General features: G+C 39.2%; 1 protein-coding gene across 1 annotated transcript; it reads right to left on the reverse strand.

The window, feature by feature from the left end:
* Positions 1-1,871: 1,871 nt before the first annotated feature.
* Positions 1,872-19,781, reverse strand: FAM98A (family with sequence similarity 98 member A). Its single transcript, XM_066266888.1, has 8 exons — positions 19,632-19,781; positions 16,579-16,727; positions 12,994-13,128; positions 9,075-9,259; positions 7,992-8,072; positions 7,187-7,303; positions 3,741-3,908; positions 1,872-3,653 (listed from the first exon to the last, which is right to left on the reverse strand). Exons 1-8 carry the CDS (start codon positions 19,682-19,684, stop codon positions 2,994-2,996), a joined length of 1,548 nt encoding a protein of 515 aa, XP_066122985.1. The 5' UTR covers positions 19,685-19,781; the 3' UTR covers positions 1,872-2,993.
* Between the last annotated feature and the right edge of the window lie 4,823 nt (positions 19,782-24,604).

Below are 24,604 nucleotides of genomic sequence, written 5' to 3' on the forward strand. Positions count from 1 at the left end.
CATTTACTTTATTCTATGCCTGCACAGTTGGGCACTACTTCATTTTTGGATCTAGAGCAAAAAATGGAAATGACAATGGCATATCATTGTCAACTTTCGGTGTTGACATCCTGGTCCAGTTCCTGGGACAGAGAGAAAACAAAACACTATCAAAAGGCACTGTTTGTTTCAGTCTGTATTAGAGACAGTATTTTAATATTTCAGGTAAAAAATTTCCTCCTAAAAACTTGTCTCTCGATGGAATTCCCACATAACCTATTCCAGTGAATCATTATTTAGTACAAGTTAAGGATAGGACTGTGCATAAGATTAATAGACGTGATCTATTATTAAGAAATCTCGTAGCTATATATATATATATATATATATATATATATATATTTTTTTTTTTTTTTTTTTTTTTTTTTTTTTTTTTTTTTTTTTTTTTTGCATTTTTCTGAAGCTGGAAACAGGGAGAGACAGTCAGACAGACTCCCGCATGCGCCCGACCGGGACCCACCCGGCACGCCCACCAGGGGCGATGCTCTGCCCATCCTGGGCATTGCCATGTTGCAACCAGAGCCACTCTAGCGCCTGAGGCAGAGGCCACAGAGCCATCCCCAGCGCCCGGGCCATCTTTGCTCCAATGGAGCCTTGGCTGCAGGAGGGGAAGAGAGAGACAGAGAGGAAAGTGCGGCGGAGGGGTGGAGAAGCAAATGGGTCCTTCTCCTGTGTGCCCTGGCCGGGAATCGAACCCGGGTCCTCCGCACGCTAGGCCAACGCTCTACCGCTGAGCCAACCGGCCAGGGTGCTATATTTTAATATAACAAAACTGGTGGTTTGAAATATCCTATTTCTAGAGAACATAATATATGTCAAAGAGAAACTAAAAGACCATTCTTTCATGGTTTCACAATGTGAAACATTTCTAGTTTGAAGTAGAAAATGAAGGTACAGAGTTAGAATCATCATGGAGAAATGTATTATTTACTGTCTCATATGCTCATACTTGAGGATCAATCTATTAACCATAAAAATAAATAAAAATGCTATATCAAAAGAATGAAACGATTATTAAGTATGCTATAGATTCTGAGGCTGCAAAGCAGATTAAAGCAAAAGCTAAGGCAAATGTGATATTTTAAGATGAAACCTTGACAATTTTATTTTAAATAAGAAATTCCTATACATACTAACATAACAGCACAGAGACAAGAAATTAAAATTTTCACGACAGAACTTAAAATTTTTAATGATTTGATAAAAGTATTTCAAATTATCTTCAAGTTTGAACATTTTAGAATGGTAAAATTTTAGAACAAAAAATCTAATGAACAGGTAAAATTGACCAAATGATCAAGGGAGGCTTTCAAAAATGGATTTAGCTATCAAAACAATGTGCTTATCTGAACAGCAAATAGAATTATTTTAATCGTAAGAAATGTTGATTCTTTAAAAAAAACAACTCATGTAGTAGAAAAAGGAAATACTTTTTCTTTTTTTAAAAACACATATTTATATTTCCAATCTTTTTCTTTTAAGAAAAATGTCCCTCGTTCTTAGGAAGAATGGAGAGAATATATAACATAATCCCTAAAAGAATGGGGCCGTGATTTACCTTTGCCTAATACACTGTGTAGCAATAGCTACACCCAGTGGCCACATATGAGTAAGGAAGTTTTCTCCCATAGCATAGGTAAAAGGTACATTTGGAAACAGATCTTTTTCAGTTTAAGGTTCTAGGGTAAGGATTATCTTTCACTACAAATTATGTTTTTGGGAATGCTCAAGCATCTTTTTTTTTTGGGGGGGGGGCAAGCTCATAAGCTTGAAGCAAGTATCCAGAATAACTCCATCTAAAAAGTAGCTAAAATAAAACTCAAAACCAGAGAGAACATACAGATACTTTTATTGCTCACCTTTCACACAAAGCACACCTCCAACCATTTTCTTTCACAGCTTGACAATGTTTAAGTATACAAAAACCCAGCAAGAAGCATCATGTAGATTTCAGTAAAGGAGAATGTAAAACGTCAACTCAGCCAGGCTTTTGTTTTCTGCAGCAATAATAAAGGGCCTCCCGCACTAAGCAAAAATCTGTCCTCTTTCTCTGTAGTGCATTTCTTCCGTTACAAAAAAAAAAATCGCCTGCCCAAAGCAAACTAACTTGTATTTGCTGAGCCAGTGGTATTTTATTAACTCGTGCATAAAACAAATTTCAGTTTGCTGTTTCTTCTAGCAGATTTCAAGTAAAAATAAGGTTGAAGGAGGAACTTGTTTTGAATGAATGCAGGTCAGTTTTGAAATTGCTATACGTACTTAACTATATGCCTACATGTACTATAGATTCACAACTTAGTTTGCTTTTATAATCTTGACGGATTTGGCCGTGTTCGGGATTTTCCAAGTTCAGCTTGTGGTACATATTCCATCAAGAGGATAAGGCTACTGAATGTGCTATCTGTAGAAGAGCTCATTTAATAGGAACTGATCTAAAGGTTCTCTCATGAAACAACTGTGGCATAACCTCCAAATAAAAAGCCAACCAGGGCAGAAACTGTGCTTGGAAAACAGACATTAGAACTGTATAAGGAAAACACATATAAGTGGATTGTTAATATGAGGAAAGTTTCCTAGTTGCAAACCTAAAAAATCTAGGAGAATCCTCATTTTCAAAACTGTATATTGAAAACTATCTATTCAAGTAACTTCTTCAAAAAAGTATGCATGTTCTGACTGTGGAATTAGTCTACTGGTCAATTAAAGGCAATTTTAATTACCTTTAAAAAATTCTTCATACAAAGGAGAGATGTATGTGTTTTTCAAATAAACAGCATTATGTAAGTCCATTAAAAAAAACCCAACTTAATTGAATGAAGACCTATAAAATGCATGTGCCAAGCAGGAATCTGCCTGCCACCTGCGGTCTCACATTCAAAATACACACTGGATTCAGGATTCTTAAACTAAGTTTCTATTACTTGAGCTCTAGCAAAATGTAAGGTTCTATAGCCTCAACTAGTATAATGTCTTCCCTGTCCAAATCCAGAGTGATTATACTGATAACCTCCATGCTGGAAGTGTTGTTCAAATTGTCCCCCTTGGTGATAATTCTGGCCCCTTCCTCCCCAGCCTCCTCCCTGGCCTCCGCGTCCACCGCGGCCTCCACGACCACCTCTCCCCCCACGACCACTGCCTCGATCACTATGGTGCCCACCATCTTGGTATCTATTGTCCTGCTGGTATCCACCCCCCTGGTACCCACTTCCTGTATAAGTAGATGTTTGGAAGCCACTATAACCACTGCCTTGATAGCCACTGCTGTGGCCACCATGATAGGCACCTGGCTGGAAGCCTGAATCTCGATAACCACCATCTTGGTAGCTACCTCCTCCTCCACTCCCTCCATCTGTCCAGCCTCCTTGATGCTTATTTCCTCTTCCTCCCCCTCGGCCACCGTGGTCATAGCCACCACGTCCACCTCTCCCTCCTCCTTGTTCATGACCTCCTCGTCCTCCGTATGAGGAATGTTCATAACCACCTCTCCCTCCTCCTCGGCCTCCTGCTGGCTGCTGTGGGCCATCTTGCCTTTTTTGCCATGGTGGCATCTCTGGGGGTGGAGGCTCAATTTCATTGGGTCTACCGCCTCTGTCAGGCACCCTGCCCATCAACACCTATGGGATAAGAAAGATATTTTAAACTATTTATTTTGTCAACAGAAATAAATGTATTTGAAAGAAAGTTGAATGTACTCTAATCACCTTATTGATGGCACAGGCAGTCTTTTCTCTTATAGAGCCACTGCTTGTCCTTAAAATCTTTGACAAGTCTTGTCTTGCAGCCAAAAGATGGGCAACAGAAATAGCACTTTTAGGAGATAAGACTGAACGTTTCGGTTGGTAAACCTTTGCTAATTTCTCTGTCTGACTCTGTTGAAAAAAAGTTTTCAAAGACAAATGTCAGTTTTCAAAATGACATAGGGACACTCATATTAAATAAATAAAATATTTCCAAAATGTCTGATAATAGTATTTACTAGGCTCTAGATGGGAGGGAAAAAGTTATATATTCGCCATTGTGCCTACCTAGTCAAGAACTCTGTAATAGTACAGTAAGAAATGATGGTGCGTATTTTGGGGGTAAAGGAGAGCAGGAATCGAGGGGGCGGAGGGGTCCATTTGGACTGTAAGGCTAAAAAAGACCCCTGCCATTGGTCTTAGATCATTGCCTTTTAATTTTCCCATCTTTGTTTACTAAGAGATCAACATCTAGTTGTGATTAATTTGTACTAATTATGTTAACATAACACAATAAATTTCTTACAAAGATGAACCCCCATTATTTAATAATTTTTCTCTATTATAAATAATGAATAAGAACGAAGGGTCTACCTTAACCATTTAGTAGAAATATAAGTTAACGATTAAAGTTGTTAGCTCTAATGAGAAAGGCAAACCACTAGAAAATTAGAAACCTTGAGCAAGTCATTTAAATATTTCAAACATAAGACCACAAAATATAAATAAACAAAAGTATAAAAGAAAGTTCACATAAGAGAATACAAGGTCAGACAAACATGAGACATTTTTTACAGACAAATCAATGAACATAAATTAAAGTAACCTAAATTTTGAGAAATGGCAACAATCCCCTATCTACTAAATTTTGGAAGCAACAGCTAAATGTACAATACACAGCAAGCCAGCGTAAGAATAAAATTATTTGATAAGTCTTTTGGTTATATGCAGGCACTCATATATTGATGGTGAATGTTTCGATAACATTACGCGACAAAATTGAATACAGACAGGTATGTTTACGATGGTTATATATATGGATGAAGAAAAAACACTAAAAATGAAAACAGCTATTGTCGTTAAGATGATCTATTTTAAAAAATTTCTTTAATACTTAATAAAAAGATTGTCATTCCATAGTTTGGGGAATATTTCCTGAATATATCTTACACTCATTTTTCTTAGAATCACTATTGTATCTAAAAGAGGATGCAATCCATGGTCACTGAAGGGAACCAAACACCTTTGAGAAAACGGTTACATATGTTTCAAATAAACCTGATTTAAAATGTAATTTTAAAGTGAGATATAAGTGCATAAATTTCACTTTTGCATATAAAAGTAATTTCTAGGCTCTGGCCAGTTGGCTCAGTGGTAGAGCATCAGCCCAGGGAGTAGATATCCAGGGTTCGATTGCCAGTCAGGGCACACCGAAGAGTGAACATCTGCTTTTCCAGCCCTCCTCTTCCCACAGCCATGGCTCGATTGATTCAAGAGAGTTGGCCCAGGTGCTGAGAATGGCTCCCCTGGCCTCAGCCTCAGATGCTAAAAAGAGCTCGGTTGCTCAGCAACCAAGCAAGCACCAGAAGGGTAGAGCATTGCCCCATAGAGCTTGCTGGGTGGATCCCGGTGGGGGCACGTTTGGGAGTCTCTCTGCCTACCCTGCTCTCACTTAATTAGGAAAAAAAAAAAAAAGTAATTTTTATAATGTAATATAAGACAAAGTTGTTTTGTGTTTTTTTTTAAGGTGAGGAGAGACAGTGAGACAGACTCCTGCATGCATCCTGAGGGGATCTACTTGATTAATCCTGTCCTAGGCTGATGCTCCAGTACTGAGCTATTTTTAGTGCCTGACACTGTTCTGTTAGATCAACTGAGCTATATTCAGCACCTGGGGCCAGGCTCAAACCAACTGAGCCACTGGCTGTGGGAAGGGAAGAGGGGGAGAAGAGGGAGAGAAGCAAATGGTTGCTTTTCCTATGTGCCTGACTCAGAATCGAACCCAAAATATCCATACGCCAGGCCAACACTCTATCCACTGAACCACCAACCAGGGCCAAGACAAAGCTTCAAAGTGAAATTATCAGTACATAAATTCCATTAAAGGGGTGGAAAAAATAGATCTGTGCAAGTAATTTGTATAAATCCTTCCTTACCCTCAATATGTTTATATATTTCATAAATCATTATGTATTACAGTTTAAAAAAAACTTTAAGTATCACCTAGATTAAACACAGCTCTATTACAATGTCAAAAATGAGGAGAATAAAAGGAAGCTCAGAGTACCAGGATGCCAGCTGTCAAGTCCATTAATGGCACAGTGTTAATGTCTTGGTCAGTGTACTTTTATCGATCATTATATGCTTTTCTAGCTGAAAGTTGTAGGTTATTGTTTCTGGATTATATCTACGACGATGAGGGTGAAATAACTCTTTTTATGAAAGATAACTTAAGACTTGTACTTCCTAAACAGCAATCACAGAAGAGAACAATTTACTCCTGCTACTACTGACTAACCATGAAATCAATAGCACTGGGTAAAGTCTCCCATTTATCTAGGTCTTCATTTCTTTTAGTTACAGAATGAGGGGAATTAAAACTGATCTATTAAGACCCCGTTCCAACACTAAAATATTGTAACCCAATAAATACCTACCTCAACAATTCAGTAGTGGACAGAACTTTGCTAACGTGAAACTAACATATTAGCAAAATTATTAGAGAACTAAATAAAAACATTTTGAGTCAATTCACTAAAATTTAGAGAAAAACCTATTTCCAAAAATAAATGCACTATTAAGGGAACATCTTATACTAACATCTGGACTAGCTTCCACATAAATTCAAATTTTAGTTCCATTTCAGGTTTCTAAGAAAGTCAAATTAATCAATTGTGCCCATTAATTCCCATTTACTGACCAAAAACTAGATACAGATATTTAATAACTATCTGTTGAATGACCAAGACCTTTACCTGGATTATCTCATTTAAGCTAAAATAAGTCTTACCAGATTCTCCAATTCTTTATAAATAGATCATAATATCTGGTCCCCCTAAATCCAATGAAATTAAATTATTAGCTTAAAGTATAGTAAAATAATTAAAAAATTTATTATTTTGGTAATTTTCAGATACTCTCTCCATTTCTCTCACAAATGGGTCCTGAAACAAAATTCCAGTAGGGTCTATAACATACAGTTTTTTTGAACAATATATAAAAACTGAAAAATAAATGTTTTCACTATTGCTAAATAGCTGAAAGAATTGCTACACAGCAACTCACTAAAGAATAGTTTCTGTGTGTGTTTCCTATGCATTTCTCTTGTAGTCTATGTATCTAAATTGTATTAGGGACGCTTAAGAATCAAGTCTATAAATACTCTGCCCTCTAAATTATTTAATGTATACCTTAGCTCGATCAGACCAACCAAAAGACTGGACAGTGACATCCAAACGTTTTATTAGCAGCTTTCTCCGAACTTCATATTCATTGGCTATGGCTTGGTTAATTGCTTCTATCTTTTCCTGAAACAAAATTTTTTTTAAAAGTTAGAATGTAAATCTACTTGACCCCTGCTCCAAGTGTGTTTCATTTGTAACTGAATCCCAGCACTTAGCACAAAATAAATAGCTAATAAATATAATAAAAGTCATAATTAAAGAAATGCTATACAAGTCTCAAAACATAATAAAAAATATGTCAAGTACAAAACTCTCATTTAGCTTTCCCATAATTCATTGTATGAAGCTCAGCCTAATGGTTTTTGGCTTAAAGGCAACTCATTTGGCAATTAGAAACATGCATCATACTGAACCTCTATTTATTTATTTATTTTGTAAAAATATTAATGACTGATTTTATAGGGGGAGAGACAGAAACATCGATCTGTTTCTGTACGTGCCATGACTGGGGATGGAACCCACAACCACTGCAAACTGGTATGACACTCTAACCAACCAAACTATCTGGCCAGGGCAACTTCTATTTATTTTAATCAGCTGTATGATTACAAATGATAAGTGTTTCTAACCTTACAAAAATAAAATTATACTGTACAAATCTCAAGATTCACAAGAGTAACTCTAAGGATGTCCACCTAGGAAACTACGTATTAGAAACTATAACTTAAAAGGCACCCAACTATAAGTGTCAATATAAATATCGTAAGATAGATGGTTCCTTGCAAACTTACTCCAGGTGACTACTACTCACCCAGTGGGCTGGTCCCATTGACTTCTTCATTAAAGGCTTTCCCACATGATTAGGTGGAACTTTTGCTAACGTTTCCTTTAACTGACACAAAAACATAAATGAATGAATAAACAAATCTAATAGTAACACATATCCTCCTCATCTTCCCAAGTCCCATCATATCTTGCCATCAAAAGAAGACTCCTGACAGAGGCAAAGGTGAGGATGTTCTGAAATGTACAAGACCCACACAATAAAGACACTCACTTGCCTACTCCTCACGTGCCTACGGAAGCACGATTCCTTCATTGCACTTACAACAGTGCCGGACAACGGTAGGCACTTCATGGTATTTGCTGAATGGATGAATGAAAACACAGAAAAATAGGGACTACGGGTACACTGCTGCTCCCCTGTAGAGTTCAGCCAGATTTGTGCATCGTGGTGCCCATCTGCCCCACAATGCAAATGTACCAATTCTTAGTCCAGCAGATATGCATACAGAGAATAACTCTGCTATGACAAATACCATTCCTTCTAATCATTCATTTTTGTATTTAAATTGCTTGTTCCTAATAAATTATTTAAAAACCTCCTCACTGTTGATAAGGTGTGGCATAAATTATTTTCATATACTAGATTATGTTAGCAGTCAAGAAATCTAGTTTGCCAATTGAAACTTGTAGGACACGAAGTGACTGGATTATAAACCAAGAACACTATCATCCTTTCTGTCCAGGAAATTGGGAGGAGGGTGGTAACATTTAATGATAAAGACTTTAAAAATTAATTGCATCAAAGTTCAATGATAAAATAATTTTTAAAAGGACTTGATTCTTTTTACATTATATCTAGCTTATTTCAGTTTATAAATCAAAGTGTAAAGTTTCCTTTTTGAAAAAGAAACATGCTAACATGTTAAAAAACACTAAAATACTAATTTTTCTTTAAGGCATCTAGGATTTAAAACCCAAAACTCATTTAGTAACAATTACTTATTAATATGCCCATTAGGTTCCCATTAAGAGAAATTAACTTGCTTCATTTCAAACAAATGTAGGACTATGCCTTTAATACACTACAATCTGGTACTAAAGGTCTTACTTTTTTTTCAATCCCGCTGAAGAATTGGAACATAGTTATATTGGCTGGAGGTTTGGACATTCCTAGAGCAATACATATGCCTTTCAACTCTTGAAAGACCTCACTACCGCCTCCTTCTTGAGCTTTTTTTGGAGGAGTATTCACACAGAGCATTCTGGCAGCTTCTAGTTCTGAGATGAGGTATGCTGAAGTAAACAAAATAAGATTTCAAAATGAGATACAGCTACAGTTAATAGTCATAAATCTGGAGTCACAACTCTATAGACCTAATGATATGTAACTTTTAAAGCTGCAAGAATGGATATAAACAAGAAAGAAAACCCATTTTTACCTCAAATGACATAACATAACCTGGTTCTATAATTCAGGTATTTAACCAATATGTATTTTAAAGGTTGATTTAAAATTAAGCAATTATTTGAAACTAAAAGATCAAGGTAGATCACATCTAAAAATCAGGATTCTTGCATTCCACTATTAAGGAGCCTACAGAACAGGGGTTGGCATCTATTGACAAATTTGTAAAAGGTGGCAGGTCGCAAATTTTTGGTGACAATTACAAAAATTACATTATTATTATTTTTAACTTCTCACCACTGATATGCCTCAGTGATATAACTATCTATTTCTCTTACCTTCAAATACTCAGAAAGTCTGTTTAGCACTGGTGTGAAACAACATGTTTTAGTAGTCACAGTTTAACTTACAGGAGAAGGAGAAAGGCACTAAACTCCCACAAGTTTCTTTCTTATGGTCTCCAGTAGCCTAACATCACCCTCTGGCTATTCAAAAACAAAACAAAACAAAACCAAACAAAACCCTCTTCCATCTATATTCTTCTCAGTATTCCTTTTCCCCCTTTCTTTATTCTTGTCCCCTCCCGTGAAAACAACAACAAACTTCCGCATCACTTCTTGGCAGAATCCTTTTGTATCAGTATCACCCATGGGTACTGCTTAGTCAGGTATAATGAGGGCTGCAATCTGCTCCAGGTAATTAACGTGGAGATATAAATATTCAATCTTATCCTTTAGCCTTCCCAAGGACATTTACATTTTTATATAATATGATTAGGAATCATTTGGATCTCAGGATTTCAGGTATGTGACAAAGTGAGAACCTTCTGATAATATTAGAAAAATAGTTTTGAAAAAAAGAGCTTTTCTGGACTCAGGTTTACAAGTACAAATGAACAATTAACATGAATATCTATTTCCTATATTCAAGGTGTAAGGCTAGAAGTACAGGGATATAATTTTGGCAGATCATTTCTGAAAAGCTGCCAACTCCTATTCTAGAGCAGTAAATACAGCAACGTTTCTGGAAAGGTCATTCTAAATGGGTTTGATAAAATCTTAGTGTGTTTCCATATAGCAAACGGTATGAGTTAAAAGATCAAAATAGTAAAACCCCACTGTCATGAAAATAATCAGCTTTTATAAATAAGGTTTTATTGGAACACTGTCCCATTCATCCGTTTCAGTATCGTCTATGACTGCTTACAGCTACTGCAACGGTGTTAAGAGTTGTGACAGAGATCTTATGGCCCACAAAGCTGGAAATATTACCTGGCCCTTTAAGAAAGTTTGCCAACCCTTGTTCTAGAAAATCATATATTATATGATTTAATTAATTTGTTCTCTAAATTAATTTGTTCTCAACGTAGCTCAGATATTCACAAAATTAGTTCATCAATACAATTACTATCAAAAAGCATTAACTGTAGCTGATGTGTTCAAAGTACTAGGAAAGGCACTGACTAGAAATATAATACAAAACAAACTAAAAAGATTATCCCTACTGACAACCTAGTTAGGAATAAATGAATAAAAAGATGACTAGCCTTCATCTATTAGAAATTTAGATATCTGATTTACTTTACCTAAGAAAATGTTCTGACAACCAGAAAGGCCAATGAACAGCCAAAATACTTCTTAACCTGACACACCGAGTTTTTTAGCCACTCATTTGAAGACTATTCTATTTTACTAACAATTCTAGTGAAGTTGGTTTATTTTTCCCCCTCAAATGCAATGTGTTAAGATTCAAATCAGTAAGGTAAGGGTGTTGGAAGAAGTAGGTAAAATTATAGCATCAAGATGTGACAACTGGTACTTGGAAGGGTGAGAAATATTCACACAGAACGAGCAGAGAATGAGTCCATGTACATACACATCAGCACGACAGAGGAAACACACCAGGGAACAGTTCAGAACGGGGACAGCGAAAGCAATGATAAAGAGGACGGAAGTGAGCAGCGTGGAGGTGTGAAGAACTCAAAGAGCAGAGGAACCTGCAAGTTGACTTAATCATTTAGTTGAGGAGAGAATAGCTGATTTTTCCTGAAGAGTTTTTGAGATGATAGCACATTAAAACAGTCTATTAACATTGACCCTGAGTCCAAAATAATCATGTTCTAGGCAGTCTGCTTAAGTAAGAGGAAAGAGTTAAAGGTATTTTATAAATATTTATACTCAAAGTGGTTTTTATAAGTATCAGCACTAAAAAGGCCAAACTCTGAGCTCTTTGGAAGAATTAGCTATTCAGGGTTACTACTAACCTTTCCACACAGTTGTCTTCCTGTGTAAAAGAACAAATTCTAAGTGCCAAATAGTAGGTATTGGTAAAGATAAGCGGTGCTACCAAGGAGAGTCACTGAGTACACTGTGGCCGAGCCAGTTATAGCAATTATACAATTTGAAGTTTATTAAATGCATGCAAAGAACTATATGCAGCAATATCAGTACCTAAAACAGGAGCTAATCGCATGGATGTATCACCCCAGTAACAATCATTTGACAAAGGGGAAATTAAGAAAGTGATCTGGAATAAGTAGTGCCTAAGTATAACAGCTATGAACACATTTCTTTTGTTTGTTTTTAAATTAAACCTTCAAAATTAGAGTTGTAGCATTTTCTAGAAACCATAGTATGGTTGTAAAGACAAATACTTTTAAAATCCTGAGTTGTGCTTGTCATAATAAGATCTATACAAAGCTTAATTTAAATGTGTCTCAGAATGCTACAAAAATTCTGAATTAAGACTACTGGTTAAATTTATTGGAGAGTTTATTTAAGGGAACAAAATTGTGATTCTACTTACTGTTTTTCAGGTTGAAGAGAGAAACAGTAGTTAGTACGGAAAAAAACATGGAAGGAAAGAACTTTTTATAATAATTTATTTCCCACAATGATCAGTGAGTACAGGAACAAAGCACATACTATTGCAGAAAAGTTTACATTTACAAACAAAACTGACACCCGTCAACAATTACCCAACCACAAAGAAACATCAACAAGACAAAACATTTTAATTAAAAAAAACGAAAACTGTCATTATTCCCACACTGTTTTCCCAGTCCATTTGAAATGCGCTCTGTCTAGAACAGTCAAGTCTGATGATCACACACTTGAACACACTCCAGCACCACCATCTCTGGTCACATTAGGTCAGCGGTTCTCAACCTGTGGGTCATGACCCCGGTGGGGTCGCCTAAAGCCATCGGAAAATACATAATGCATATCAGGTATTTACATTCCGAATCATAACTGTAGCAAAATTACAGTTATGAAGTAGCCACCAAAATTATTTTTTGGTTTGGGGTCACCACAACATGAGGAACTGTATTGTGGGGTCACGGCATTAGAAAGGTTGAGAACCACTGCATTAGGTGAAGCACAACAGCTTCAGTACCACCAGTTAAACAATAAAAGAGTAGCAATTGCAAAACAACTCTGCTACCAGTGCACAGATGCACAGACCCACCAACAGCTTCTAAGCTGGAAATTTAATCAAGTTTTCTTTAAAATAAGTAGTATTCTGAATTTAATCCATAATGAAACAAAACCATAACAACTAGTTTACTGGTCACAGAAAACATAAATAGAAAACAGCTACATTCTAGTAGCCATGAACTTACTGAGCAAAAGGAGGCAGTTCTTCTGAACAAGAAGGCGCTTGGTCACATCCCCAGATGTCAGTGACAGATACGGACAGTTCATCTCCCCTAGTAGCCCACTCACCTCTAGCTGGAATTCTTCAGCTTCATCTGCGCCTTTTAAGAATTAAAATAATCTTAGTTAATAAAAATGATTGTTTTCCCATTAGTGCGCACGCACACACACACACACAAATAAATTGAAATTTTTAGTAAAATTTTCCTAATACAAGTTCCTTTTTTTCTAATTCATTCTTTCTTATACCATTGACAATTTTCGTTCTTAAGTACTTTCATTAAGTTATTCCCTTATTTGAGAATCTTTAATGGCTTGTATTTTTATTTTTTTCTGAGAGTGTGAGAGTGACAGGAAGGGAGAGAGATAAGAAGCATCAACTCAGCTGCATGCTTCAGTTGTTCAGTGTTTGCTTTCTCATACATGCCTTGATGGGGGGCTCTAGGTGAGCCAGTGACCCCTTGCTCAAGCAAACGACCTTGCGTTTAAGCCAATGACCTCGGTCTTCAAGCCAGTAACCTTGGGATTATGTCAATGAGCCTATGCTCAAGCTGGTGATCTGGGCATTTTGAACCTGGGACCTCAGTGTCCCAGGCTGACGCTCTACCCACTGCACCATTGCTGGTCAGGTTTTAATGGCTTTCTAATTTCTACCTCACCTAATCTAATTTTTCTATCTTTAAAGATTCCTCCTAGCCTCTCTGCTCTGCCCTTCTCAGCAGATTATTATGTTCGCAGTAATCTACCACATCCACAAATATTCCATCTATCTGTGCCAGGCAGGTCTCCTCGCTGTTCTACTACAGTCTAATTTCCACTTCTGCGCCTTCACTCGTTATTCCCTTTGACGGATATGCCTTCTACCCTCTCCTCTTCGATCAAATCCCACCTAGCCATCCAAGTCCAGAGGTCTTGCTCCTTCATGAAACCTTCCCCAAGTACTATCAACACTGATTTCCTCTCCCTGTGAACCACAAAGTAAAGCATTTAGTTACTACTAATACCTAGCTGTTTCATTTGTGCCAAATCTAATTTCTAAAACCTAGACTAAATTTGAAGGTAGTGAACATGACTTATACTTTTAATCACAGTCTTTTTTTTTTTAATGTCCTAATATTTTTTAACTTATTTTATTATTTTATTTATTCATTTATAGAAAGGAGAGAGAGGGAGAGGAGAGAGAGACAGAGAGAGAGAGAGAGAGAGAAGCGGGGAGGAGCTAGAAGCATCAACTCCCATATGTGCCTTGACCAGGTAAGCCCAGGGTTTCGAACCGGCGACCTCAGCATTTCCAGGTCGACGCTTTATCCACTGCGCCACCACAGGTCAGGCATGACTTATACTTTTAATGTTTAAATTTTTATTTATTGATTTGGTGGGGGGCATCGATTTGTTTTTCCACTTATTTATGCATTCATTGGTTGATTCTTGTATGTGCCCTGACCCTGGATAGAACTCACAACCTTGGCATATTGGAAGGATGTACAAACCAACTCAGCTACCTAGCCAAGGCTGACTTGTGGTTCTGTATTTCTATAGCATGTAAAGTATAGAATTCACTTGTTGAACCAAGAAAAAATGTTTTCTTTCTTACTATTTTGATGGTTCTCTATTCAATGTCACAGAAGGGCAAAAATTAACTAACAAACTTTGAGTTATCTGACTTGAGTCCTTTTCTCATCTATAAAATGGGAAGACTGTATTATCAATGTTTCTCCAACTGTGTTCTGCAAGCTCAAGTCCCACAGAACTCCTTTAGAGGCAGCTGGCAGGCTGAGGGGAGAGTTGTGCTAAAAGTACTCTGTTTCCACTAGAACAGCTACACTTTTACCTGTTTTATGTGTTGGCTTCTATAAAATGTTTTCAATGGAACAGAGGGGTTCCAAGTTATAGAAATAGTTACTGTCTAGAATAGGTGTTTATTCAAAAGTTCTTACAATCTCTGAAGTGTTAGGCCAAGAGGCAATGTTTGGTAGCACTAGCTACCAAATTTGACTGCTGGGGTTGAATGCTGGCTTTATGGTTTACTGAATGTGTGACGTCAGGCAATGTGTTTATTCTCATTGTGCTTCCTGGTTTAACTCTTTGAGTAGTACAAATGTTCATGTACGTCCTCGTGCCTCCTGACCATCCAGAGTATGATTGTACAAAAATTTTTATTTTAAAAATGTGTAAGGCAACATTAAAAAAAGGCAAATGTATGTTCTTGTTTCCATAAATTGGTTATCAAACAAACATGATTTTAAGTTAATAAAACTGTAACTGGAACTAATTTCATTTTTTGAAAAAAAAAAAAAACCTCACTCCTGGGGGACAGTGAGCATGAAAAAAAACCTCACTACTCAAAGGGTTAATGTTTCAACGAGTAATAAAACCTGCCTTGCCCTAGCCAGGTAGCACAGTTGGATAGAGCATCTTCCTGAAACACCAAGGTTGTGGATTTGAACCCTGGTCAGGGCACATATGGGAAGCAACCAATGCACGTACAATAAAAAGCAACAACAAATGAATGCTTCCCTCTCTTTCTCTCTTTCTTCCTCTCTCTAAAAATCAACCAATAATAAAAGAACTATCCCAAGAATGCATAAATAAGTAGAACAAATTGATGTTTCCCTTTCTCTCTAAAATTGATTTTTAAAAAACCCTGCCTCATAGGATTGTCCTGAGGTTTAAATGTAACACATGTAAAATATAAATACTTAGAACATAGTATGTGCTCAATAAATGCAAGCTGCTGCTATCATAACTGTTGAACTATAGTCTCCTTAAAAATTAGAATTAGATGCAACTAACATGTACACATTAAATATACTACATACAAGTATGAACTCTTCACAATGGAATTCTGTAAAAAGAAAATGGGATTATGTGTCTAGTTTTCCATAAGGGTGGATTAACAGGTAGGCATTTTTCTTTGTCTATTATAGTTTTACCTATGGTAGGAGGGAACCAGATGGTAGAGTGTCAGGTTCCAAACCTCTGTCTCTTTTGCAGAATGAACAAACTAGTGCTAAAACAATAACAAAATTGGCAAATATAAAACAGTTCTCAATGCCATAAATCTGGTGGTGTTGGATCTGGTTGTGTGGTATATATCTAGTGATATATTCTTATGATACAGAAAACTTCTAAATTAAGTATTCTCTTTCTCCCTACATTTAACAATTACAATGCATTTACTTTACATGCTATATGTACTTTGGGAATCTGGTAGTCCAAAAAGAAAAACATACTAATTTCTAGTGTTAGCCCCCAATTTAAGATCACACAAGTCATGTTTTACAAAGAATGCAAAGTTCACGTATGCTATGTTTGTCTCCATTTTTCTATATCTTAGTAATAGGGTCTTTAACAAAATTTTAATAATGTATTATTATATTCTGTATTTCCAACTTCTGAATTACCTTTCTCTAAAAACAATGGAGGCAACGTATTTGGCTACTTTACAATTTTTAAAATATTTACAAAGAACTTTAGAACTGATAATGTTCAATTGACAATATCCAAATTTTATTTTTATATTTTGCACCTAAAACTGAACGTTTACTTACTGTTAGTTGCTTGCACATTTTCCTCCAGTTTACAGACCACTCTTAATTCAGACACCAGCCAAGCACAGAGTTTGGTAAACTCAGGAGAACTGGCTCCAGCAGAGACTGCCTGAGACAGAGCGCCATCTTCTAACAATGAACCCTTGTAACTGGCGAGTTAAGAAACCACACTTCAGAAGAATATAAAATCACTGCTAATATATTACAGACACAATATAATTATGTATTATTTGTATAATTAAGCAATAGTTTAATAAAGATAAGTTATGGTGACCAATTTCTAAACTTACAAATATAAATAAAAATTAGAACTATACTAAACCATAAGAAAAATAAGCTGAATGGTAACTGCATTTAAACTCTTCAAAATATAGGTGAATATTTAACAGAATCACATATAATGTACTCCTAAATTATATGAACTTCTAAACACTTAGTGAAAGCTTTTACTGTACAAAGATTTATTTTCTTACTTGAACTGAATTGAGAATTAAAACCAGATTAATAAGTGATAGCTAATTATACTATAGTTTATTTCAGAAATAAAACTCAGGTTATTTCTTTTAGATATTTTTCCAGAAATAAATTTTAATGACTTTCTTTAAAAGCAAAAATTTTCCAATTAATCGTTTGTCTCCTTTTTTCTATATTTAATGAGAGTTAAGACTAGTAAGACCTTAGTACCAAAGAAACGTCAAGTTTAAAAATTGTTGACGAGTTGATTTTTGGGTGAACTGGTACAGTGAAACCTAATCCTTTGTACGTGATTCAAATCTAATTTAAAAAAGGTATTAAATATTCAAATATTCATCATAAAAGGCAATAGAGATAATGAACTCCAATCTAGAATATAGCTAGAATATAGCTAGAATTAAGGATCTTGTCATTCTCAAAGTAATTTTAAAATACATATTCTTTAGATTATCTTATCGTCTTTTAAATAAAATATTAATTAAAGCCCTATTAGTAAAGATGATATATTAAATATGCTTAAGATAATTTGATGTTTAGTGGTACAGAGATGTTATACAAAGGACAAGATTTGATCCTTTTAAAATACAATTACATGTGTATACGTTGAACAGAATGGAAAATGTGTTACACAAAAAATAAGATTATACATACTCTGGCTTCTAGATTTAAAACCCTATATTCGACATTGGAATAAAGAGACTAGACTATTAGTTTCTCCTTGTGTTACATATTTAGATTTTGCTCTTTTATTTTACAAGTAGTTACTGAATTTCTACCAGATGCCAATTTAGAGATAAAAGATAGTCATTTAATTCTAGTATTTCTCAGTATATTCTTTAAAAGTACACATCAATCAAGTAAGGCTAAATTTTAATGACTGAAAGCCACCCAACTAAGTAGTTATGATTGAAACTCACAGCAAAGTTTTTAGAAAATCCCATGGTTTATGTTACAACCCATCTTAATTTTTTGATTAATTAGTACAGTAACAATTACTTTTATAGTACCCAAGAGAAGAAAAATATAGTTAAATGAGGGTAAAAGAACAACAATGGGAAGAAACAGCACCCATTAACAATTGTTGGATAAAGGCAATCTCTATCCATACTGAATGACTACATTTAAGTAAGGTCTACCTTGTCCTCGCATTCCACTGCTCTTTCAACACTCATCTGAAGTGTTACTTTTAAGAAGCTTCTAGGACTTCATTTCTTTTTGTAGTAAAGGGGTCCTTTACTAGTTTAGGGTCAGATCTCCTCATCCTATATTCTTACAGTGTGAACTTCTCCCTTCCTCCTCACTTTGTACCATTAAGTCCTCAGACCAACACCCCCACAGAAATAAGTGTTCCTCAAAAATATTTACTGAATGAACGGCTTCATGTGTGAGCAAGCAATTTCCTGAGATGTCTACCAAAAGAGCCCATTTTGCAGAACAACTTTTACTTAGGCGCTAGTCAAAGAAATAAGCCCCCTAAAGTCTGGAATATTCATGATAATTCAAAGCAAGTTAAAAAAAAAAGAAGAATGGTAATTCATCAGTATCTAAGTTACTTAAGACAGCCAACTTTGGGAACTCTCACAGTGTACTTTCTCAAAGAAAGATTTCCCTTAAATATTTCCATGTTATGTGAATGCCTAGGGGAAGGTTTTGGTGAAGAACTTGTTTCATTATAAATACGGCTAGTTAAATCTGTAAGTGTTTTTTGACACTGTACCTAAAGGCAAATATTTAATAATACGAGTTGTTTTTGAAACAACATTTAATCCAAGAGGTCCTATGTTTTCAAGTTTTAATAGAATACACTGATCTGGGTGACCCAGTGAGATAAGAAGCCTTATTGCCAACTTCTACATAAGATGAATTAGGGTTAGTTAACTGTCAGAAAGGGAGACAAAACGCACAACAAACATGCAAGGATTTGGCGGGTGAAGCCGGCCCTAAGAGTAAGGTAATGGCTAATAATGGCCCAAAGACGTGTCAGAGTCTAGAGAGACTGACAGTGGTTCCCATGGAGGTGGTGACAAGTTAGGTGCACAAGCGAGGTAGCGAGCGGAGCCGATGCAGCGCACAGACATGTGGTTTAGGGAAGTCTGGGTGCATGCAGAGATGACTGAGCAGAGCAGCTTTTTTGAGACAAGTGGGGTGGGGTAGGAGCGGGGGCTCAAGACAGGACTAGGAAGTTTGGAGGACAAGTAGGAAATCAGAGAATCAACTTTGGCAACCTCTAGGGGGTGAGGGGGTAGGGCAAGAGGATGGAGAGCGAGAAGCTCAGCGAGGGGACTGGAGAGAACCGGTGCCCAGACAATGACACGCATGACTGACAAACCCTGCGGGTAACTCGAATGCAAGAAGCACAGGGCAGGCCTAAGGACGTCGCATTGGAGGGGTCCGAACTGTAGGGCAGACAGTGGACGTGGCACTGGGGTCGCGGAGCCTTAGGGAGGCGACAGCCAGCAGGAGCCACGGGGTGAGGTGAGGCGTGGAGAGGCAGGTGTCTCCGACAGGGACTCGTGAGGTGTTCCGGGGTGGGGGGCGGCAGAGTGGGGATTGGGAGACCCGTGCCCTGGTACTCTTACCCTAGATCTTCCAACGACTCCAAGATGTCAGTCTCCATGAGGTCGCACTCCATGCTAAAGGTATTCAAATTTCCGAGTCGTCAGGCTCCCCTCTTCGCCGGCAACGCGTACGCTAGCGCATGCGCTCCCTCCCCGGAACTTCCAAATCGACGTCTGGCGCTTCAGCCCCCGCACTGCGCATGTCTTGAGCGTGCGCAAAAAGATGGGTCCCGCCTACCGCTCTGTCCCAGCTGGATGAAGGTTTACCAGGCGGCACGGTTTTGCACATGCGTATTACTGAATAGTGAAGCCAGCAGTCTAAAGGAGGGCAGGAAGACTGGCTGCGTGGCAGCTGGGCGTGGGGACCAGGCAACCCGGCGGAGGGAGGGGGGAGAGGGAACGTTCCAACCTTTCTTAGTTTGGTTTACGCAAGTTCGAATCTTGGGGCGTGGTGGGTAGGGTAGGGGTAGGGAGAGTCTCTAGATTTGGGTGGGCGTTGCCTGTGAAACTCTGGATCTCGGGGAGTGATGGGAGTGGTCCGCACCCTGCCAGCGTGTTCTAGCCTTCCTTAACTACGGGGCTGGAGAAAGCAAAAATCCCTAAGCTCTCGAGGGGGTGAACGGGACAAGTGCCCAGAACAGCTGATAAATGCTTTTTGATTTCCTTGTGGCTGCAGTAGCTGTATTTCAGGATTAGAGAGGAGTTAACTTTCCTTTGCCATGGGTGTATTCAGAAAGTTGTTGCATTCTCCCCTTTGCATTCTGACTTCTTAAACCACAAACCTTTCCCAGACTAAGAATCTTATTTTAATGGGTGGGGCAGAGGAGGACTTCACTCCATTTCAAAAAGAATAGAATATATTTAAATCCACACACTTGAGACAATGAATAAACTTTTTTTTTTTAATGTACTGCAATTGCTTTTGACATTTGACTGGGTTTAACATTCAACTCATGATGGGTTATGATTTCTTGACAGTTACTGATTGGGTACATGCTTATAAATTACTGAAAATGAAAGAAAATTGTTTTCAATGTGATGACATATTTAGAAAATTATATTTAACTATAAATTGGCAGCATGTTGCATTGTGTAGGCATTTAAAGAGTTTTCTAATTGGTACGAGTAGATTTTATTTTGTAGTTCTCAAACATTTCTATGTTGTAAAGCCAGTAGCCACGGCCAGGGCCACTATCAGAGCAGCCCAGCCCTTGCAGGTTCGCATTGGATTCGGACAGTCGGTAAAGAAACAATGGAGCCAAAAACTGATAGGCCATTTTCTTTAATTCTAGCTTGCACCCGGCGGGCAAGTAAAGACACACACTGGGCTCCAAAACACACTCACATTCAGTGCTCACAAAGCCACTGACTTATCCGAGTTTCCTAGAATCAAAGGTTTCTAGCTCACCAGCCTTATTCTCCTCAGTTCCCCATCTCCTTCCTTATCCCAGATACAAACTCTGCACAAACTGGCATCTCACTCAACACTCTGCCATCTTGGCTGCTTCTCCTGGCCACATGGCCTCTTTCTGCTCTCTCCTCTAATGATAATCTCAGGAACCAAGAGAGCAAACTCTCGTTCTGCCCCCATTTTATATTGTAGCTTCACAACCTCTAATCCAATATACAAAACAGGGAAGTCTCTAATACAAAGTCACTTCTCTGAGGCATGATTGGATTGTACCACCCCACATCAAAAAGGGTGGGAAAGGCTTAATCCCAAAACCAAGTCCCAGGCTACAAGGATTCTCAACACACATTAATATCACCTGGGCGACGGCCTCACGTGGGCAGCGCCATTTTTAACAAAGTGAGCATAATACATTTTATCTGCCCAACAATCCACCCCTATGCTCACTTTACTACCCACAATCTATACCACCGGCATCCCTGTGCAAGGAAATTAGCACATTACACAAGTTACAACAGCACAAATCATACAGTTTCAACAATCACAAAGGTACATTTCACCAGTCTCTGAGCACTTTGCCGAAAGCGCAAAATGTCCTCGGCCTTCTTTCTAGCCATGGGAAAAGTTTCCCAGGGCAGGGTAGTGCTTCCAGCAAAGCCATCCCCCACCCCCATCAGGATATTTCACATTGTCCAAAATCCGTAATCCGTAAGTCCATCCAACAAAGGAGCCAATGCCCACTCTGGTCGTAGTCCAGGAAATCAGTCCACGCACATGGGGTGTCAGCCACCCCCCTCATTCCTGCTGTCCTGGCAGGTCTTACACTGTCCCAAAGAGGGGCACGTGGCAATGACAGTCAGCATTTCCATCTTGGCTCTGGAGAGCATGATAGCGTCCATCCTATGTCCCCAAAATCGCAGACCCACCAGGAGCATAGTAAGAACTCCTTGCTTCTGGGCTCTCACCTTCTGGAGACTGCGGATCACAACTCCAGCTCGATTCTCCTCATCCTCCAAAAAGGAACTGAAAACACCAGCTCCCACTGCTGGGCTTGCAGCCCCGGGCCTGGCCTCAGCTTCAGCCTCAGCCTCAGCCCCAGCCTCCTGCCGCTGCTGGCTCTCCACAGCATCCAGGGCAATCTGCAACTCATGAACCTGTGATTCCTCCTCCAGTAGCTGCTCCATTTCCAGGCGAATCTCACAAACCTGGTCGGCCTCCTCCTCTAGCGCTTCCTCCAGCTCCAGAGTCAGCATCTGTTTCTCCCATGTTTGCTCCAGCTTCTTCCGCTGCTCAGTTTGCAGGTCCCGGGCAGCCTCTTCCACAGAGCTCTCGGTTTCCTCACGCATGGCTGTAAAAGTCAGCCAGCCTATGGTCCCCAAAAGGACAGCCATGGGGAACTCTAACACTAGCCAGTCCTCTACTCCACCACTCAAAGGCTCTTTGCCGATCTGTATCGAATCCTGCCACAGACTATGCCAAATGTAAAGCCAGCAGCCAGGGCTAGGCCCACTATCAAAGCAGCCTGGCCTATGCAGGTTCGCATTGGATTCGGACAGTCGGTAAAGAAACAATGGAGCCAAAAACTGATAGGCCATTTTCTTTAATTCTAGCTTGCACCCGGCAGGCAAGTAAAGACACACACTGGGCTCCAAAACACACTCACATTCAGTGCTCACAAAGCCACTGACTTATCCGAGTTTCCTAGAATCAAAGGTTTCTAGCTCACCAGCCTTATTCTCCTCAGTTCCCCATCTCCTTCCTTATCCCAGATACAAACTCTGCACAAACTGGCATCTCACTCAGCACTCCGCCATCTTGGCTGCTTCTCCTGGCCACATGGCCTCTTTCTGCTCTCTGCTCTGCTCTCTCCTCTAATGATAATCTCAGGAACCAAGAGAGCAAACTCTCGTTCTGCCCCCATTTTATATTGTAGCTTCACAACCTCTAATCCAATATACAAAACAGGGAAGTCTCTAATACAAAGTCACTTCTCTGAGGCATGATTGGATTGTACCACCCCACATCAAAAAGGGTGGGAGCCCTGGCCGGTTGGCTCAGCGGTAGAGCGTCGGCCTAGCGTGCGGAGGACCCGGGTTCGATTCCCGGCCAGGGCACACAGGAGAAGCGCCCATTTGCTTCTCCACCCCTCCGCCGCGCTTTCCTCTCTGTCTCTCTCGTCCCCTCCCGCAGCCAAGGCTCCATTGGAGCAAAGATGGCCTGGGCGCTGGGGATGGCTCTGTGGCCTCTGCCCCAGGCGCTAGAGTGGCTCTGGTCGCAACATGGCGACGCCCAGGATGGGCAGAGCATCGCCCCCTGGTGGGCAGAGCGTCGCCCCACGGTGGGCGTGCCGGGTGGATCCCGGTCGGGCGCATGCGGGAGTCTGTCTGACTGTCTCTCCCTGTTTCCAGCTTCAGAAAAATGAAAAAAAAAAAAAAAAGGGTGGGAAAGGCTTAATTCCAAAACCAAGCCCCAGGCTACAAGGATTCTCAACACACATTAATATCACCTGGGCAACGGCCTCACGTGGGCAGCGCCATTTTTAACAAAGTGAGCATAATACATTTTATCTGCCCAACATATGTCTAATGGATAAATGCTCCCTATACCTTATTTTAAGTTTCTTAATTTGCATCATGGGGGTGGAAGGGGAATTAACATTTGTTATACAGCTGCTCTGTGCTTGACATGGTATTACTCCCTTAATTCATATTATTTTACGGCCCTGGCCGGTTGGCTCAGCGGTAGAGCGTCAGCCTGGCGTGTGGGGGACCTGGGTTCGATTCCCAGTAGGGCATATAAAAGAAGCGCCCATTTGCTTCTCCACCCCCACCCCCTCCTTCCTCTCTGTCTCTCTCTTCCCCTCCCGCAGCCAAGGCTCCATTGGAGCAAAGATGGCCCGGGCGCTGGGGATGGCTCCTTGGCCTCTGCCCCAGGCGCTAGAGTGGCTCTGGTCGCGGCAGAGCGATGCCCCGGAGGGGCAGAGCATCGCCCCCTGGTGGGCAGAGCATTGCCCCTGGTGGGCGTGCCAGGTGGATCCCGGTCAGGCGCATGCGGGAGTCTGTCTGACTGTCTCTCCCCGTTTCCAGCTTCAGAAAAATACAAAAAAAACCCAAGATATTATTTTACCCAATCATCATATTACTCCTATTATACAGATGAGGATACTAAGGTTCAGTGGTTTAATGATCTGTTAAAATGGTAAGACCAAAAAGGACTGGATTTTGAGGCATATCTGAATACATAGTCCTTCCTGTTTAACTATTCAAATAAGGGTTTATAAGCAAGATATGGAAAGATAGGAAGATCAAGCTAGTTCAATTTGTTTAAGCTCGTATATGTAGTATGTGATTACCTTATTGTAATAAAAATGGAATAATCATTTGTTTTCATAGGGTTGTTGAAGGTGCTAAATAAAAAGTAATGCTGGCCCTGGCCAGTTATAGCTCTGTCCTTAAGAGCATTGCCTGGAAACGACAAGGTTGCAGGTTTGATCGCCAGTCAGGGCACACATGGGAAGCAACCAAAGGACACAGCATTGCTTGGAGCACGGAGGTTACTGGTTGGAATCCAGGTCAAGACACAT

The sequence above is a fragment of the Saccopteryx bilineata genome, chromosome 3 (assembly GCF_036850765.1).
Source record: "Saccopteryx bilineata isolate mSacBil1 chromosome 3, mSacBil1_pri_phased_curated, whole genome shotgun sequence".
NCBI lineage: Eukaryota > Metazoa > Chordata > Mammalia > Chiroptera > Emballonuridae > Saccopteryx > Saccopteryx bilineata.

Bases quoted from the DNA above. Each gene is read 5' to 3' on its own strand.
- FAM98A (XM_066266888.1), bottom strand. From the start codon at position 19,684: ATGGAGTGCGACCTCATGGAGACTGACATCTTGGAGTCGTTGGAAGAT. The intron at 13,129-16,578 runs GTAAGTAAACGT...AATTCTTAAAAG, and splicing joins AAATGTGCAAGCAACTAACA to GCGCAGATGAAGCTGAAGAA. The intron at 7,304-7,991 runs GTGAGTAGTAGT...ATTTTGTTTCAG, and splicing joins CAATGGGACCAGCCCACTGG to GAAAAGATAGAAGCAATTAA.